The sequence below is a fragment of the Cetorhinus maximus genome, chromosome 2 (assembly GCF_964194155.1).
Source record: "Cetorhinus maximus chromosome 2, sCetMax3.hap1.1, whole genome shotgun sequence".
Classification (NCBI taxonomy): Eukaryota; Metazoa; Chordata; class Chondrichthyes; order Lamniformes; family Cetorhinidae; genus Cetorhinus; species Cetorhinus maximus.
Window position 1 is genome coordinate 54,585,709 of NC_135880.1, and position 19,722 is coordinate 54,605,430.

The 19,722-nt window shown below is 44.4% G+C and overlaps 1 protein-coding gene across 9 annotated transcripts in view; it reads right to left on the minus strand.

Annotated features, from left to right (window-relative positions):
• tmem161b (transmembrane protein 161B) overlaps positions 1-19,722 on the minus strand; it is a 105,371-nt gene that overhangs the window by 70,096 nt on the left and 15,553 nt on the right. For all 9 annotated transcript variants that reach the window (XM_078564790.1, XM_078564807.1, XM_078564799.1 and 6 more), the window contains one exon: positions 2,558-2,641. In XM_078564790.1, coding sequence (XP_078420916.1) covers positions 2,558-2,641 — 84 coding nt within the window. The remainder of the gene's footprint in view (positions 1-2,557; positions 2,642-19,722) is intronic.

Genomic DNA, 19,722 nt, shown 5'->3' on the forward strand with positions numbered 1-19,722 from the left:
AGACAGATGACATGTATATAGCATTTTTCATGACCTCAGGGTGGCCAAAAGTGCTTTACAGTCAATTAACTACTGTTTCAAAGTGCAGTGATTAATGTAACATAGGAAGCAAAGTAGCCAATTTTCCCCACAAACAGCAATGGGATGAAGACCAGATAATCCGTTTTTTAAGATGTTGGTTGTGGGATAAATATTAGCGAGGGCACTGGTGAGAAATTCCCTTCTCTTCTTTGAGACAGTGCATAAGATCTTTAACAAACAGCTCGGAGCACAAATGGGCCTCAGTTTTGTACTGAGTACTGAGAAAATTAATGGGACTAAAGGCTGACTAGTCATCTGGACCTGATGGGCTGCATCCTAGGGTCTTAAAAGAGATAGTGGGTGCACTGGTTGGAATCTTCCAAACTTCCCCCATTATGGAGAAGTATAAATGTATCACCTCTATTTAAGAAAGAAGGGATACAGTAAGCAGGAAACTGTAGGCCAATTAACCTAATATGTCATTGGGAAAATGCTTGAATCCATTATTAAGGAGGTAGTAGCAGGACATTTAGAAAACCTAACACAATCAGGCAGTGTCAACATGGTTTTGTGAAAGGGAAATGATGTTTAACAAATTTATTAAAGATTTTTGGGGATGTAACAAGCAGGGTCAATAATGATGGATTTCCAAAAGACATTCAACAAGATGCCACATTAATGTTTACTACACAAGAGCTCATTGTGTTGGAGGTGATATATTAGCATGGATAGAGGATTGGCTAACAAACAGGAAACAGAGTCAGGATAAATGGATCATTTTCAGGTTGGTAAACTGTAACCAGTGGAGTGCCACAGGGACCAGTGCTAGGCCTTTCCGATCTATATTAATGACTTGGATGAAGGGACCTAGTGCATTTAAGTTACTAAGAGAGGTTGGATAGACTTAGGTTGTTTTCGTTGGAGCAGAGAAGACTGAGAGGCGACCTGATCGAGGTGTACAAGATTATGAGGGGCATGGACAGGGTGGATAGGGAGCAGCTATTCCCCTTAGTTGAAGGGTCAGTCACGAGGGGACATAAGTTCAAGGTAAGGGGCAGGAGGTTTAGGGGGGATGTGAGGAAAAACGTTTTTACCCAGAGGGTGGTGACGGTCTGGAATGCGCTGCCTGGGAGGGTAGTGGAGGCGGGTTGCCTTACATCCTTTAAAAAGTACCTGGATGAGCACTTGGCACGTCATAACATTCAAGGCTATGGGTCAAGTGCTGGTAAATGGGATTAGATAGGTAGGTCAGGTGTTTCTCACGTGTCGGTGCAGACTCGATGGGCCAGAGGGCCTCTTCTGCACTACGTGATTCTGTGATTCTAGCCATATTTGCTGATGATATCAAGAAAGGCAGAAATGCAAATTGTGAGGAAAATACAAAGAGTCTGCAAAGGGATATAGATAGGTTAAGTGAGTGAGAAAAAAAAATTGTCAGATGGAGTATAATGCAGGAAAATATGAGGTTGTCTACTTTGGCAGGAAGAATAGAAAAGCAGAATATTATTTAAATGGAGAGACAATACAGAATTCTGCGGCACCGAGGGATCTAGTGTCCTTGTACATGGAGTACAAAATGTGAGCATGCAGGTATAGCAAGTAGTTAGGAAAGAAAATGGAATGCTGACCTTTATTGCAAAGGGGATGAAGTATAAAAATAAGGAAGTCTTGCTAAAATTGCATAGGACCTTGGTGAGACTGCACAAAGTAGTGTGTGCAGTTTTGGTCACCTTAAAGGAGGGATATCCTTGCATTGGAAGTAGTTCAGACAAGGTTCACTAAGGAAAGATTAACCTGGTAAGGCCTATAATCATTGGAGTTTAGAAGAATGAGAAAGATTGGATATTTCCCTCCGAGGGAACTGGGGGTGGAATCTAGAACTAGGGACACCATTTAAAAATAAGGGTCTCCCATTTAGAATGGAGATGAAGAGGAATTCTTCTCTGAGGATTGTTAATCTTTTGAATTCTGTTCCCCAGAGAACGGTGGAGGCTGGGCCATTGAATATATTTAAGGCAGAGTTAGACAGATTTTTGATCTCAAAAGTTATGGGGAACAGGCTGGAAGTGGAGTCAAGACCATAATCAGATCAGCAATGATCTTATTTTATGGTGGATCAAGCTCGATGAGCTGAATGGCCTACTCCTGTTCCTACTTCATATGAACTTATGGAGCCTCAGTTTAATGTCTCATCCAATAGATGGCATCTCCAATTCCCTCAGTTCTGCACTAGAAGGGTTGACTTCGACTTTGTGCTCAAGTCTCTAGAGTGGAACTTGAAACCACAATTTTCTGACACAGAGGCAAGAGTTGTACCACTGAGCTACTGCTGACGCCCAAGGGTAAGGCAGGAAGAATGTAGAGAGTAGAGGGTAAAACAGATTTACCAGATGGTGGGCTATTAATAGAGTCAAAATAACTGGAAAAACATCCTTAAGGACTTGAGCATTTTAAGCCGAGGGGCTAATTTGATGGCAATCAAACAGATAAACTACATTTAATGTGCAGGAAGTGATCTCATAACCAGCATCATTACCTGTCTTTCCTGGATTTTGCTTTTTGTTGTTTTCCAGCAAGGGCCTGAAGTTGTTCTTCTGTGGGATGCTGATGCCATTTCAAGCTGTAACAATACCATTCCAAAATTATCCACAATCGAGGAGGTTATCTTTCCAACAATCAGCATTATAAATGAAGCAAGTGCACATAATAAAAAAAGTGTTCCACCTTGAACAAATGCAATGCCGTAGATTACAGGTGTTCCAATGTTGCTAGCCGATTTTGACCCCAGACTCAGTCACAATGGACCAACCACATTTCAAAAAGTCACACAAGTCAACCATGTTATTACTGCTACACTGCCTGTACTTTATTTCATTTTTGTTTTTAAATTTCCTTTTCTCTCTTTATTATCTTCTTACACAAACCCAGTGCTGGACTGTTGGACCTAATTCAAATCTCCTCACCAGCATTCAGCAAATTAGAAGGGCAATTATTAGAAAACAGAACAAGAGTCAAACATTCAAGGAAAATCATGGCAAAAAAGCAAGCACAAAAAGTAAAAACCCAATACGGAGAACACAAAGTGTGGTTGGCACGGAGGTTGGCAAACATACAAAATAGAATTATAGACCAATATAAAGTCACAAATTAGGATAGGCATACAAAGAATGGGAAGCGAGGGGAAATGGTCTGCCAGTTTCTTCTCACACTCTCTCATTATCTTTTTCACTTCCCCTCTGAATTTTCTACATTCAGCCTGGTTCTCACTTGTGTAAATTGATCTGGCATCTGTCATATGCACCCTTTTTCTGCTCTCTGTCTCCTTTGTCATTCAGAGAGCTCTAGCTTTGGTTGCCCTATCTTTCCCCCTCGTGGAAACGTACCTCAACTGTAGCCCAACCATATCTCCCCTTTAAAGGCAGCTCACGTTTCCGTTATAATTCTGCCTACCAATCTTTGATTCCAATTTACCTGGGACAAATCTGTTCACGCCCCACTGAAATTGACCCTCCTCCAATTAAATATTTTAATTCTAGATTGTCCATTGTCCTTTTATACCAATATTAGGTACACCCAGTATCACACAAACTTTCAGTATTTATTGTTTATTAAGTCAGGGTGGCACAATTCTGTAGTTACCTCTTGCTGCAGGTCAGTGCATGCCTCAAAGTTTCAACAGGGCTGGCCTTCCCATTTGATACCTAGCCCCACGCTTAGACTTCAACTTGTTGGCACTGGCCTCATTTAATTATAGTCAGAGCAAAAGACATTCAGCGTCATCCTGAGGTTTTTGTTTTACTTTGATGTGCAGATGGATGGGCTAATGGGATGAACCCAAGTACTTAATTGGTAGCTGGAACATCAATGTTCGCACTTTCACACAGCGGTTCACTCGTTTATATAACTGCTTCAGTGTCTTACATACCAAATCAAGCAAATGTATGCTTAGGTTGTTTGTAACTGCTTCCAGAAAATCAACTTTCAATACTGAATGCCAAAGACCAATAGTTACAATTTCCTGCCAAATATTTAACTCAAAATTAAATCTCTATACTCGTCTTAATATCTAGCCAAGCTTTCAGTGAGACAACCAGAACAACAAAATATTTAAAAAACTACCCATTAATTTTAGTTAATGGATCTATCCCATGCCTCCTGAATGAAATAAAGGATCAGACCTTCTAGAAATCTATCATGTAAAAATGATGGGACAGAAACAAAAAAACCTACCAATCCATCCAATCTATCTTATTAGGCCTGCTTGCAATTCCATTGCCATGTGAGAACTGTGTCTTGGGGAATGTTATAAAGCAGCAGATGATGTGTGCCAGGCGGATCAAATCCACAAGGGAAACTTGATCACACGGTCACAATGGTTTGCAATTTGTATTTTATTTCGAGAGGTGTGCCCTAAATTCAGAAGCAATAAGTCCACCAAGACTTGAGATTTTTAGAAAACTATATTAAATATTTATTAACAAAAGAAACGATTTCAAGCACATACATAGATCCATAAATTACTACTACAATAACTCCTAAAACCCCTAATTTATCTGACTTCCAGTTACACCCCTGTCAAAGCAACGGTAAAAGAAAATAACAATGTTAAACAGATGCCAGCAAGTTAACACAATACCCTGAACAGTAAAATTCAAAGTGGCTATTCCTAGCTTCGGTTTCTGTAGACAGCAGACTCGATGCTCAAAAATTGATGGATTTTCGCAATTCTGTTAGATCTTACAACGCCTTCCCTGACACATCGCTCATTCTCCTTTATACATGTTTCTCCCTTTTAATGTAAATCCCATTCTTCCCATATGTCTTTGGAACTTTACCTTTCTCATAATATAAATATTTTCATGGTGCTAATATTATCAGTAACCTTTGGGAAAATAACACAGCGCTTGGCCTAGCTTCTCTGGCTAGGTGTAACATCCTACCATCTCTCTGAAATTCAAACTGCCCTAATTTATCTAAAAATGCAAATTCTCCTCACCTTACATTCTAAGGCTTCAGCCATGTTTATGTATTTAGCATTTTAAACCTAGCTACTTTTGATGAGTCAAAGCCTCCAGATCAGCTATCTCCAATTCAATTAAATCCACCCCCCCCCAAAAAACTATCCAAACTCTACTACTAACCTACTTTTACAATAAATCACAATAATATTATGAGAATTATTATACATTCATGACAGGGAACCATGTGTGTAGAACGTATCTCCAGCAGCTTGAGCTCAAGGGGCAGCTGTTGTCACTGCAGAGCATCAGGGAAGATGAGAGTTTCCTGGATCACACGTTTCAGGATGTGGCCACCCCACAAGCCATAAAAATTGAAGAGAGTAGATGGGTGGCCATCCAGAAGAGTAGGAAGAGGCAAGAAATGCAGGTGTCTTTGGGATATTGCCACTTTCAAAGTGGTACTCTGCATTAGACACTTCTGGGAGTGATGAGACCTTGAAAGAGTGCAGTCCAGCCTAGGGCACCAATGGGCAAGAGAGAACAGCAAAGATTAGAAATGCAGTGGTTATGGGAGATTCCACAGTTAGGGAACAGACAGGCATTACTGTACCCATTATCATGAGTCCTGTTTGGTGTGTTGCATCGCTGATGCTAGAGTAAAGGATATCATGGAAAGCATGAAGAATATTCTTCAGGGCGAACAAGCCAGAAGCTGTGCACACGTCAGTACTGACGACAGAGGGAACAGGTATTGAGGTCGTCCTGTCAGATTTTCAGGAGCTTGGGAGGAAGTTAAAAATTAGGACCTCAAAGGGTAGTAATCTCTGGATTACTCCTAATGCCAAAGGCAGAAATAGGAAGATAAGGAGGATCAATGCATGGCCTGAGGTATGGTTCAGGAGAGGGGATTTCAGATTCTTGGGACACTGGGGCAAATCTGGGGCAGATGGCACCTATTCAAATTGAATAGGTTGCACCTTCTCCGTTTCCTCATCAAAAAACTCAATTGTTAGTCAACACGATTTTCGCTTAACAAATCCATGCAGCTCCCCTTGCTTAGTAAGTGCTATCAAGCAGCACTTACCCAGCAATAACCTGCTCACTGATGCCAGTTTGGGTTCCGCCAGGACCGCTCAGCTTCTGACCTCATTACAGCCTTGGTTCAAATATGGACAGAAGAGCTGAAGGTGAGGTGAGACTGACTGCCCTTGACATCAAGGCAGCATTTGACCGAGTTCTGATGAAGAGTCATATGGACTCAAAACGTTAACTCTGTCTTCCTCTCCACAGATGTTGTCAGACCTGCTAAGTTTTTCCAGCAATTTTTTATTTTTTTTTTCAGATTTCCAGCATCTGCAGCATTTTGCTTTTATCTTATTTGACCGAGTGCAGTTTCTTGAGCAACCTATGGTGCATCCCATCTGGACTGGGTGTCTTATCCACTTTAAAAGCTGCCAGCTTTTCTAGTACCTCCTTTTTATCCATTTTAATCTCATCCAGTATCCCAATAAGCCCCTTGTTTATCACTAGTTCAATAAAGGCCTCTTCCTTGGTAAACAATGATGCAAAATACTCATTTGGTACCCCAGCCAAACCTTCAGCCTGATTCTCCCTAGCATTGCCAAATTGGTGCATGGCATACACCCGCTTTTTCCTGATTTATCTTATTCTCTAACTCTGTTGTCATCCAGGACGTTCTGGCGTTGGTTGCCCTCCCTTAGCTCCAAGCAGGGACGTACTTAAGCCATTTCTTTTCTAAAAGCCACCCGTTGCTCTATTACATTTCTGCTGCCAGTGTTTGACTCTGATTTATTCTGACTAGAAATCTTCCCAAATATCCCCCTCCAGTTTTATTTAATTCTAGACAGTTGGTGTCCTCCTCCACGATTAATTTAATCCTTATGACACTATGATCACTATTTCGAGATGCTACTCAACTGTGACATTCCCCACTTGACCCACGTCATTAGGGGATGGGACAAAATTTACCAATGCCTCCTTCCTTGTTCGGCGGGAAATTTAGTGATTCTGTAAGATTCTCCTGAACACACTTCAAGAATTCTTCCCTTAACACAATGACTATCCCATTCAATATTGAGGTAAAGTCTTCCATTATCACTACTCTATAGTTCATAGTTGCTTTGTAGTACAGAACTTGAATATTGCTTAAAAAAAAGAGACATGTTGTTCAAGCTTTTTGTTTTACACTCATCTGGACAAATGTAAGAAAGCCAAATTTCAAACGATCACAACAATTTATATTACTGGAGAAGAGGGTGCTGATTGGCTGGCAAGTCAGCTGGCCTAGGCGTTGTCACGGGGAAAGCAATGGGGAACTAAAAGCTCCCCAAGCTCCCAGGTAATTCAAAAAAGATACATGGCTTGATGGCAATAGTAGAGTAGGGGATATGCCGGGCCATGAGGCTAGGCTGTGTTCAAGTACAATTCTGCTGCTGCTGATGGCCCACAGCGCCTCATGGATGACCAGACTTGCTAGATCTGTTCGAAAGCTATCCCATTTAGCACTGTGGCAATGCCACACAACACGATGAAGGGGATCCTCAATGTGAAGGCGGGACTTGGTCCCCAAAAAGGACTGTGCAGTGGTCACTCCTACAGATACTGTCATGGACAGATGCATCTGCGGCAGGCAGGTTGGTGAGGATGAGGTCAAGTATGTTTTTCCCTCTTGTTGCTTCCCTCCCCACCTGCTGCAGACCCTGTCTAGCAGCTATGTAATTTAGGACTCGGCCAGCTCAGTCAGTAGTGGTGCTACTGAGCCACTGTTGGTGATGGACTACATTCTGCACCCTGACTCACCCTCAGTGCTTCCTCCAAGTGGTGTTCAATATGGAGGAGCACTGATTCATCAGCTGAGGGAGGGCAGTATGTGGTAATCAGCAGGAGGTTTCCTTGCCCATGTTTGACCTAATGCCACAAGGCTTCATGGGGTCCAGAGTCAATGTTGAGGACTCCCATCCCAACTGTAAACCACTGTGCCGGTGGGACAGGACATACCCAGGGATGGTGATGGTGGTGTCCATAAGGTATGATTCTGTGTGTTGACTAGTCTGTGAGACAGCTCTCCCAATTTTGGCACTAACCCCCAGATGTTAGTAAGGAGGACTTTGCAGGGTCGACAGGTCGTTTCCGGTCCCTAGGCCGGTGCTGGGTGGTCCATCTGGTTTGATACAACTGAGTGGCTGAGTACAACAGAGGGCATTTAAGAGTCAACCACATTGCTGTGGGTCTGGAGTCATGTGTCAGCCAGTCCAGGTAAGGGTGAACCAGATGGATTTTCACAACAATCAATTCATGGTCATGAATGACAATTCCACCATCTGCCATGGCGGGATTTGAACCTGGGTTCCCAGAGCATTACCCTGGGTCTCCGGATTACTAGTCCAGCAGACAATACCACTACTCTATCGGCTCTCTAGTCTTAGATGGTTATTAGTGTAGCTATTAGCATAGCCAAGAGTGTTCAGCCAGTGCTGCCCAATCACAAAATGGCATCTAACAGTAGACATTTTGTCTTGGGTTTTTGCAAGCTGGTTGAGTATGGTCTGCACTCTGCCTTTTATGATTGTTTGAAATTTGGCTTTCTTGCATTTGTCCTCCTGGCTGCAAGACAAAAAGCTTCGGCAACATGTCTCTTTTTTCTGCAATACACTATACTTCTTGCACCTCAGTAATTTTTTCCCCTTGGGGCTCTGGGGGCGAGGCAAAAAGGTGCAATCTAGAACTAGTTTCAGAATAATGGGTCTCCCATTTCAGATGGAGATGAGGAAGGATTTCTTCTCAGAGGTTTACTAGTTTTTGGAATTCTCTTCTATAGAGAGCAGTGGAGGCTGGCTCATTGAGTATATTCAATGCTGAGTTAGGCATATTATTGATCAACAAGGGAGTCAATGGTTATGGAGGACAGGCAGAAAATTGGAAGTAAGGCCACAATCAGATCAGCCATCTTATTGAATGGCAGAGCAGGCTCGACGGATCAAATGGTCTACTCTGAAATAGGAGCAATTTCTTATGATCTTATGAAGTCTATCCTCTCTGAAACTATTCTCTTACATCGTTTCTGCACCCTCATTAAAGCTTTCACATCCTTCCTAAAGTGCAGTGCACAATACTTCAGTTGAGGCCAAACCCTCGTCTTATAAAATGTTTAGTGTGACTTCCTTCTGTTATACTGTATGCCCGTTTATAAAGCCTAGGATCCTGGTCTGCCTTGTTATCACATTTCTCAATCTGTCCTTCCACCTTCAGCAATTTATGCACATACACCACCAAGTCTCTCTGTTCCTGGCCCCCTTTGGAATTGCACCCTTTATTTTATATTTCCTCTCCTTGTTCTTCCTACCAAAATGCACCAGTTCACAATTCCCAGCACAAAATTTTATCTCCCACATATCCATCCATTCCACCAGCTTATGTTCTCTTGACATCTGTCACTATCTTCCTCACAGCTCACAATACTTCCAAGATTCACGTCATCTGCAAATTTTGAAATTGTGCCTGGTACACCCAAGTCTAGGTGATTAATATATATCAAGAAAAGTAATGATCCTGGTGCCAACCCCTGGGCAACTCCACTGTCTACTTTCTTCATGTCTGAAAACCAACTGTTCACCCCTACTCTGTTTCCTGTCACTCAGCCAACTTTGTATTCCTGCTGCTACAATTCTATGGGCTTCAATGTCCTGGTTGGTCTCATATGTCATTTTATCACACACCATTTGGAAGTCCATCTGGACCACATCAACTACATTACCCTGATCAACTAGGTAGTTGCGTCATCAAAAAACTCAATCAAGTTAAGCACAATTTACCTTGATCAAATCTGCACTGGCTTTCCCTAGTTAACCAACTTGTCCAATGACTATTAATTTTGTCCAGGAATAATGCTTCTAAAAAAGCTTTCCCACTACTCAGGTTAAACTGACTGGCCTGCATTGCTGAGTTTATCCTTGCACTTTTTTCAAAAAGGGGTGTAACATTTGCAATTCTCCAGTGTAGCACCAGCCTCGTATACAAATAGGATTGGAACAACTCCTGCAACTTCCACTGAGTTCTCTCAGCATCCTCAGATGTAACCCATCCAGTCCTGATGACTTATCAACTTTAAGTACAGCCAGCCTTTCTAATACTTCCTTTTTCTTTACATTTTTAGCCCAACCTTTAACTCAACTAATTCTTCTTTCATTACAACTTTGGCAGTATTTTCCTTCCTGGTTAAGACTGAAGCAAAGTACAGATTTAGAACCTCAGTCATGACCTTTGCCTATTGATTTTATTTGTTCCTGTAATCTGAACATCACTGACAAGACCAGCATTTACTGCCCATTCCCGCATTCTCGAATCACTTCAGTCCATATGGCGTAGGTACACCCACACTGCTGTTCCAGGATTTAGAATCAGTGACAACGAGGGAACAGCAATTTATTTGCAACTAAGAATGATTGTGAATTGGAGGGGAACTTCCAGGTAGTGGTGCTCTCGACTCCTAACTTGTGCCTTGTCGATGGTGGACAGACTTTGGGGAGTCAGGAGTGGAGTTACTCAGTGCAGAATTCCCAACCCCTAACCTGCTCTTGTAGCCACAATATTTAACTGGCTAGTCTGGTTAAGTTTCTGGTCACTGACAACACCCAGGAATTCAGTGATGATAACTGTGTTGAAGATCTAAGGAAGGCGGTTAGACTTTCTCCTGTTAGAGATGGTCATTGCCTGGCACCTTGTGGCAAGGCATGTTACTTACCACTTATCAGCCTAAGCCTGAATGTCATAAGAGCAAGGACTGCTTCCGCATCTGAGGAGCTGTGAATGGCACTGATCACTATGCAATCACCAGGAAACATCCCCACTTCTGACTTTATATTGGAGGAAAGGTCATTATGAAGCAGCTAAAGATTGTGGGGCCTCGGATATCAACTACCCTGAGGAACTCTTTCAGCAGTGTCCTGAGGCCGAGGTCATTGGTATCCGACAACCACAATCATCTTACGTTGTGCTAGGTATGACTCCATCCAGTGGAGAATTTCCCCCAAATCCACATTGACCTTATTTGTGCTAGGCCTTTGTGCCACACTCAGTCAAATGCTGCTTTAATGTCAAGATACAAAGTTAGGTAGGATATTAAGTTGTGAAGAGGGCATAAGGAGGCTACAAAAAGATAGGTTAAGTGAGTGGGCAAAGATCTGGCATATGGAGTATAACGTGGGAAAATGTGAAATTGTCCATTTTTGCAGGAAGAATAAAAGAGAAGTATATTATCTAAATGGTGAGAGATTGCAGAGCTCTGAGATTCAGAGGGATCTGGCATCCTCGTGCATGAATCGCAAAATGCTAGTATACAGGTACAGCAAGTAATTGGGAAAACTAATAAAATGTTATCATTTATTGCAAGGGGAATTGAATACAAAAGTAGGGAGGTTGTGCTTCAATTAGACAGAGCACTAGTGAGACCACATTTGGAGTACTGAGTACAGTATTTGTCACTTCATTTAAGGAAGGACATAAGTGCATTGGAAGCTGTTCAGAGAAGGCTTACCAGACCTTGGAATGGGTGGGTTGTCTCATGAGGAAATGTTGGACAGGCTAGACTTGGGTCCACTGGAGTACAGAACAGTAAGAGGCGACTTGATTGTAACATATATGATCCTGAGGGGTCTTGATAGGGTGGATGTGGAGAGGATGTTTCCTCTTGTGGGAGAATCTAGAACTATGGGGTCACTATTTAAAAATAAGGGGTCGCCCATTTAAAGCAGAGATGAGGTGAAATTTTTTCTGAGGGTTGTGAGTCTTTGGAACTTTCTTCCTGAAAAGGTGGTGGAAGCAGAGTCTTTGAATGTTTTTAAGGCAGAGGTGGATATATACTTGGTAAGAAAGGGAGTGGATAGGTTATTGGGGGTAGGTGGGATGCAGCTTTGAGGTTATCAGATCAGATCAGCCACGATCTTATTAAATGGCAGAGCATGCTCGAGGGGCCAAATGGCCTACTCCTATTCCTTGTTTGTATGGGCAGTCACTCTCATCTCACGTTTAGAATTCAGCTCATTCAGTCCCTTTGGGACTAAGGCTTTAGTGAGGTCTGGAGCCCAGTTGCCCTGGTAGAACCCATCGATGAGCAGGTTGTGGCTGAGCAAATGCCACTTGACAGCACTATCGATGACAATCATCAGCAAAGTGATGAGAAGTGAATTGGATCTGTCCTCTCTGTGGACAGGAACTACCTGGGCAATTTTCCACACTTGTCACATATATGCTAGTGTTGTAGCTGTACTGGGATAATTTAGCTAAGGGCACAGCTAGTTCTGGAGCACAAGTCATTACATATTGCCAGGATGTTGTCAGGGTCCAAAGTCTTTGCGGTACCCAGTGCCATCAGCCATTTCTTGATATCGTATGGTGTGGTGATATGTGTACATTGTTATATTTCTGTGTTTATGTGTATATTGTGTAGGTAAGGGTACGCTGTGTCTGTGAGTCCAGGGTTAATCAAAGGTGAGGTTGTTGGAGCCAGACTATCTGCAGAATCTAAGGGATGAAAGACTAAAAATGTTATCTTCTTGCATTTTGTAATGAGGCCTTATGGTGGGTGTTAATTTACAAGGAAACAGAGCAGATTTGAAATTTTCATTTGGGGATCAGTTTTGACATTTTGGAACCTGAGTTTTCAAAAAGGATATTTAAAGACAATGGAGAACTAAGATGAAAGGGGTGAAAAGTTTTTATGAGAATGGGTTTTCAGCTGTAGTGAGTTGGGTGGTCGGGGGGTGCCACCGAAAGCCAACTCCTGTGTTTTGGATTGTGCTGAAAAGCTGTGAAAGTCCTTTAATTGAAAAATGGAATTCAGTTTTGGGCCAGAAGAACATTTGTCCTTTGGAAAAACCACCTCAGCGTGGATTTGCTCTGGGAAGTCGCGGATTGTACTTCTGTTTAAAGTGAAAGCAGTTTCTCAGTTTGGGTAATATCTCATGGTTAAGAATCTATAAGGGCTGTTGCCAAAAGGATAGTTTTATTGTGTACCTTTGATAACACGTTTTGGGGGTTATTTTGTAATATTTCTTTCCAACTGTGTATCTTCTATCTTTTGCGTTTAAGCTTTACCTATTACTTTTAATAACCATTTCAATTCTTCAGATTATAGGAGTTATCACTGGAGTCCTGCACTTTTGTGATCAGTAGCTTTCCTTCCTTGTTTCCACAATACAGGGGAAAAAAAAAATACGATCAGCCGAGACGGATTTCAATCTGAGATCTGCCTTGCTCAGCATTAACATCAGCTGCGGTCATAACAATGCTATGAATCGAATTGTACGAAGACAAGGGTCGATGATGGTCCGGACCACAGGAGAAGTTCCAGATACATCATCTACTCGGCTTTTGGTTGAAGATGCTTGCAAATGCTTTGGCTTTTGCACCCACATAGTGGGCTCTGCCATCATTGAGGATGGGATGCTTTTGGAGCTTTGCCCTCCCAGTTAGTTGTCCACCAGTGTTCACAATGGAATATGGGAGGACTGCAGAGCTTTGATCTGACCCATTGGTTTTGGATCATTTAACTCGGTCTACTGCACGCTGTTTCTGATTATTAGCATGCATGTAGTCATGTGTTCTAGCTTCTTCAGGTTGGAATTTTATTTTAGGTATGGCTGATGCTGCTCCTGCTACGCTCTCCTACATTTCTCACTGAACCAAGTTTGGTCCCCGGCTTGATGATAACGGTAGTGAGGGCTATAACCGGCCATGAAGTTACAGGTTGTGGTTGAATACAACTCCGCTGCTGTCAATAGCCCACAGCACATCATGGATACCGAGCTTGAGCTGCTAGATCTGTTCAGAGTCTATCCCATTTAACTCGGTTAAGTTACATATAACCAATTATCTCTCTCTAATGAACTGAGATGTTCATCATCCTTTGAGTACTATGGCTAATCATCTATTACCTGGTGCCCCTTGCATAGATCCCATTTTTGGTTTCTTTCAGCCACACCCCTTCTCCTACTACACCCTTTAATCACCTACACGCTTATAGATTTTAGATTCCCTTTTATGTTGATTGCAAGTCTCTTCTCATGCCTTGCTTATTTCTGTTTTCATTTCACCCTGAACTTTCGAGATTCATAGGTTGGAATCGTCCGCGCCCACTGGCGTCGAGTGTGTTCAGTGGCGTGAGCGAACAATATGGCAAGAAGGCCAAAAATAGGTTTCACAATGTCGTGAAACCAGTTTGCAATCGTCCACTTTGCCCAATGGTGGGCCGCGTTTCCCACCATTGGATATCAGGAACCTCACTGTAATATATCTGCATATCATTATAAGGCCATCCCGCTGAATCATCTGCCCATGTCAGCGGAAAAACATGCTGGTGCAGAACACGTGTTGACAAGCGTGACGTGAAGTTGGGACTAACCATCAGGGCCTTGCTCACATCGTGGACATCTGAGGAGCAGAAGGTGCTGGAGCCTGACAGCAACCAGGCCCTGGTGGAATGTCCATGGCATGGCATGTTGGGTGGATTCTCATGGACATGGGTCCACCGCGAAGCAGCTCACAGAAGCTGGAAAGTCACCATTAGAATCTGCTCACAGCAGATGATGGTTGAGGGGGTGGAGAGGAAGGTCCAGCTATGTTTGGGAGAGGAACATTTACTGGGGGGGTGGGAAAGGAAGATCTAGAAACGACTGAGGGGTAGAGGTGTTGAGTTTGTGGGGGGGGGTTGGGGGGGAGAGGAGTTTCATCAAAGTAGGGGAGGTCAACAGTGATGGGGGAAAGGAAATGGGTGACTGGGGGAGGGGAGAGGATGGAGGTACTTGAAGAAAAATGTTACACGCACCATGCTTGCCAAATTGAAAGTCAAACGAGAGTAGTGGTGGGTGAGATCAGGTGCTGCATGGGAGTGCAGTGGGTGGGTGGAGATGCAGGTCAGCTCAGATGGTCAACTGAAAGCGAACCCCAGCAGGCAGCATTGAAAATGCTCAGGACATTGAGATGACTGATGTTGGAAGAATCCACGTGCGTGGGAGTGCGCTTGTACAAGTCTCCAAAAGGCCCTGCCACACACACTTCTCCCTCCAGAATCACTCATGGACCGGCTGCATCTCGCGGGGGTGGGATGCAGGGGATGACTAACGAAGCCTGTCAATGAAGCTGAAAGACACCATTACACATTAGTCAGTGAAAGTGAATATATTTTCAGGTTGTAAAGTGACAAAATGCTTACATCCATACAACCAACTGCGATCGGAATTTAACTTTTGAACGCCTCAGACTTCTAGATGCTGCCCTGCCATCCACAGCACGGGTGGAGACAGCCTGTGCAATGGTTGGCCCTGTTGCCTGATTCCTTTTGCATGGGTCCTCTGGGGATCTGAGGCTTTGGGGCCCCTGGCTTGCTTTGGCTGTCCTCCTGTGGGCCAGCTGCTCCCTCTGCGGTGACAGAGGGCGAGGATGAGGGGGTCACAGGCCAAGGTGACTCAGATGGAGCAGACAGCCTCTGAGATCCCTGAATGGATGACCCAGGGGTGTCCAGCTGCCACTCCTCCCTTCTGGTACCTGAAGGCCCAGGCCCAACTCCCTTGAGGGGAAGGAGCAGCTGCAGGGACATCGAGGTGCCCCGTTCCCCCTCTTGCATCGCCACTGCAGGAACTTGCCCACGGTTACCACGATGGAGTGCAGGTCTGCACACATCTCTGCGCTCTGCTGGACCAGGGTCTCCATGGTGTCTGCCATCCTCCCCATGGAGAACGCCATACGCACACATGTGGGCACCACTTCATCAGAGAGCACGCGGATGCACCCCTCTGACTCAGGAGCACTCTGTTGAGAGCTTCCAACAGCTCTGCGTGATGTTCCCCTGCCTTCTGCTTACTCTCCAGGATGGGTATGAAGGTAAAATCCAGAGGCTTATCATCTACTTTGGACATCACAGATGCCTCTTTCCCAGCAGTCCTCAGAGTGCCAGGGAGCTCGGCTGAAGCTGCCTCCCCCTAATGCAGACACGTGTCCGTGCAGTGACTACCAGATTGAGAACCAAGTCTGCTCTAGATCTAGGTCCCACCAAGGTGTGTGTCACTGTGCTGGTGGAGGGTGTAGATAAGCACTGTGACAAGGGTCTTCCAGGCTGCTTACTTCCAGCTCTTCAATGGGGGAGTTGTCCTCTTGGCTGGAGATGAGGATGGGGATGAAGCTGAGGGACTAGGGGTCCTGGCTATGGGTGTTGGTCGCTTGGCAGAGCTCCCTATGAACCAAAAGAGAGATAATTAGTGCATGGCAGCAAAGTCAAAAGCAGGAGAGAGGGCTCTCCTGGAAGTAAGCAGCCTGGAAGACCCTTGTCACAGTGCTTATCTACACCCTCCACCAGCACAGTGACACACACCTTGGTGGGACCTAGATCTAGAGCAGATTTGCGTAGACAGAGGGATGCTGTGGTTCAGGATCCTCACAAGGATGTTTGCCACCAACCTCACCATTGCCACAGGCATGGTCCACATCCTCACCAGTCAGCACAATGGCACGCTCCTCAAAGCGAGTGAGGGGCCTAATGTGGGCCACTCTACCCTTGGTCTGGGACCTATCCCTGCTGTTGAGCCAGTTTCTCCTGCATAAAAACAGATGGAGAGAGTGAGAGAGCAGGACACATGGCACTGCGTGGAATGCTTGGTGGTGAGCGAAGACATGGACAGGGTGGACAGGATATGAGCATGATGGAAATGTGAGGGTGTGTGAGAGAGTTAGTGGTGTTGTCCCTTGAGACGAGACACCCTTGTGGGTGTATGATGGGTTTGAGAGTGAGAGTGTTGAGGGACATGAGAAGCGTGACTTATCCTGGCGGAACAAATGAGACCATTCATCCTGTTGCAGCACTGGGTGGCTGTCCTCTTTTGCAAGGCATTGGCGCTAACCACCGCCTCTCATGCTGGATTAGCGATGTTACTGCCCCTCCTACGGCCAGAGCAGGGTAGGGGGGAGGGTAGAGGACATCATGGCAGGCCTCCACTGTGTCCAAAAGGCACTCGAGGGACGCATCATTAAACCGGGGGGTGGGGTGCTGCAGTCTTCTTGCCTTTTGGGACCGTGTCTTCTGTGCAGGACACAGAGGTGTGCGCACGACTGCACTTGAAATATGGCGCTCATGTGACGAAGCGGTGAGGTGATGGCGTGGCAGGCAAACAAGAGCCTGCCCACAATCAAAACGACGTTTCCTGGGAATGCATGATACATGAGGTGGGATCTGGACCGCTCGCTGCATAAAAAAAATTTTTCCTCATGTCTCCGTTGCTTCTTTAGCCCATCACCTTAAATTGGTGTCCTTTGGTTCTAGGGCCTTCCTCCAAAGGGTTTCTCTCTATATAGTCTGTCCAGGCCCCTCAAATTTTGAACACCTCTATCAAATCTCCTCTTAATCTTCTCTTCTCTAAGGTGAATATAGCCCCAACCTCTCCACGTAAGAAGTTCCTCATTCCTGGAACCATGCTCATGAATCTTTTCTGCAATCTTTCTAATCCCTTCACATCCTTTGTAAAGTGTGATGCCCACAACTAACACAATGCTCCAGTTGCAGCCAAACCAATATTTTATACAGGTTTATTATAACTTCCTTGTCTGTATACCCTATACCCCTACATATAAAACCCAGGATCTCATGCCTCATTAACTGCTTTCTCAAACTGCCCTGCCACCTTCAATGATTTGTACATATGTCCTCTCCCATCCCTCTGCTCCTGCACTTACATTAGAAGCTGCATGTTTCTGACCTGGCAGCAGCTGAGCAGCACTATGTTTGAGCCATTCTAAGGGATGAGCAAGTGTGCTGAGCATACATTTCTCCCATGTTCAGGGACTGCATCTGTCTTCAGGCTCCTCAGCTGTGTGTCTGCTGCCATGTGAATACCCAGAGGCTTGCCCTGAGGGTTTGGCATTGCACTCAACAGGGCAAATCATGTTATGGAACCTCTTCCTTCACTGAACCCAGATTCTGTGCCCCACACTCCTGTTGATTGTCACCATCCAGACTTAGCTAGGCTTGATGGGTGGCCTCCACCAACCAATCTCCAGGAAGACAACCTCCCTTCTCTCCCTTAAGGTCAAGAAGGATATCCAGGTCAGGGACCTAGTGAATCGAGGGTGTGTCTCGTCTCTGGTTCCAGGCCTCTGCCTCTCCTGAGGCACCTTTCATACTGAAGGTAAAGCAGTGAAACAACAGCCACAGTAATGGCTGACATGTTCTGTTTAAATCAGGTTCGTACTTCAATAGTCTCAACTCTATTCCCAACCCCCCTCCTCCACACCACTAATTGGCCACCAAACCTGTTTTCAGGCCTATTAAGAAGGCACCCTTGTGAAAAACAGCGCGAGTGACCATTTCCCCCCCAACTTCAGGGCAGGTGCAGGACCCGGAAACATCCATTTCTTGCCCACAGAAGGAAATTCTAACCTCATGAAATAAAACTCCTGTGTGTCAGAATTCCAGGGGGTGGATTAAGTTCTTTGTTTTTGTACATGTTTTGCACTAAATTATAGTTTTCCAGTGGTACAATAGTGGCAGGAAAAGATACCTAGCTACTGTATGCTGAATCTCTTATTGGTACATTCATTTGAGGATATTGGAGGCACATCCTGGCTACAATTGGAATTTGAAGGTGTTCTTCGATTGGCAGGAGGCCCTATAAAAGGTTGGAGCAAAGTACATACTTGTAGATCTGCAACAACAGGAAATAATTGAACCTTTTGCTAAGGTTAGGCTTCATTTTTTTTTGCCATTTCATCATAGATTTGGATTGGACGTTTATCTGCTCCATTTGGTTCTGCATCAACTTTACCACTGAACATAACCATTCAAAACAGTTTGTCGGATATTCGTGGTCCTTCCTGATTCCTCAACATTAGCTGTCTCCCGCTGCACAGCGCAATGCACACAGTGGCAGCCTTCTGTTTCATAAGATGATAGGGTTGACCACCACAACGCAAACTGTATTAAGCATCACCTAGATTGACTTAGAAGCCCCACTCCGGCATGGCAGTCTCTGTCGCATTTGCTGCAAAGGAAGACAGTGGGCTGAGAAAGTGCATAATTCGCTGGCCTGTTTTCTCCGGGCCCTCCTCTCAGCCAGTTGAGCTTTTCGTTCTGCTCGCCTCTTCTAATCCCTTCCAACAGTCAGCCTCAAGAGATCACGGCTGTCAGTGACTGTCTCCCAGTTGGTAGCTTATAGAATGCACCCAGCAGTGTAATGGCACCTCTATTGTTTCTTAACACTAACCGAATAAAATCTGTCCTTGGCCACTCCAGGACAATCTCTCTCTCCAGCACTTAATCATTACCATCACCCTTCCTCCTTTCTTGCCTTCTCTTGTATCCAGGAATATTTTATACCCAGTCCTGCCCTTTTTTAAGCCAGGTCTACGTTATCACCCCATCATCATATTCTTAGATGGGGTATTTGTGCCTGCAGCTCAATGTTATTTACCATACTTTCTGAATTTACATATATGAACTGTAAACCTAAATTAGACCTTACTGCATTACCTCTTACCCCACTTAATACCATACTATTTCTTACTCGTGTGCTATCTGCTTCTCCCAATCCTTTGTGCAACTTGTTCATTCTTCCTAATGCTACATTCTGTTTCCCATCGCCCTCTAAGGTCACTTTAAATTCTATGATAAAAGCAAAATACTGTGGATGCTGGAAGTCTGAAATAAAAACAGAAAATGCTGGAAAAACTGAGCAGGTCT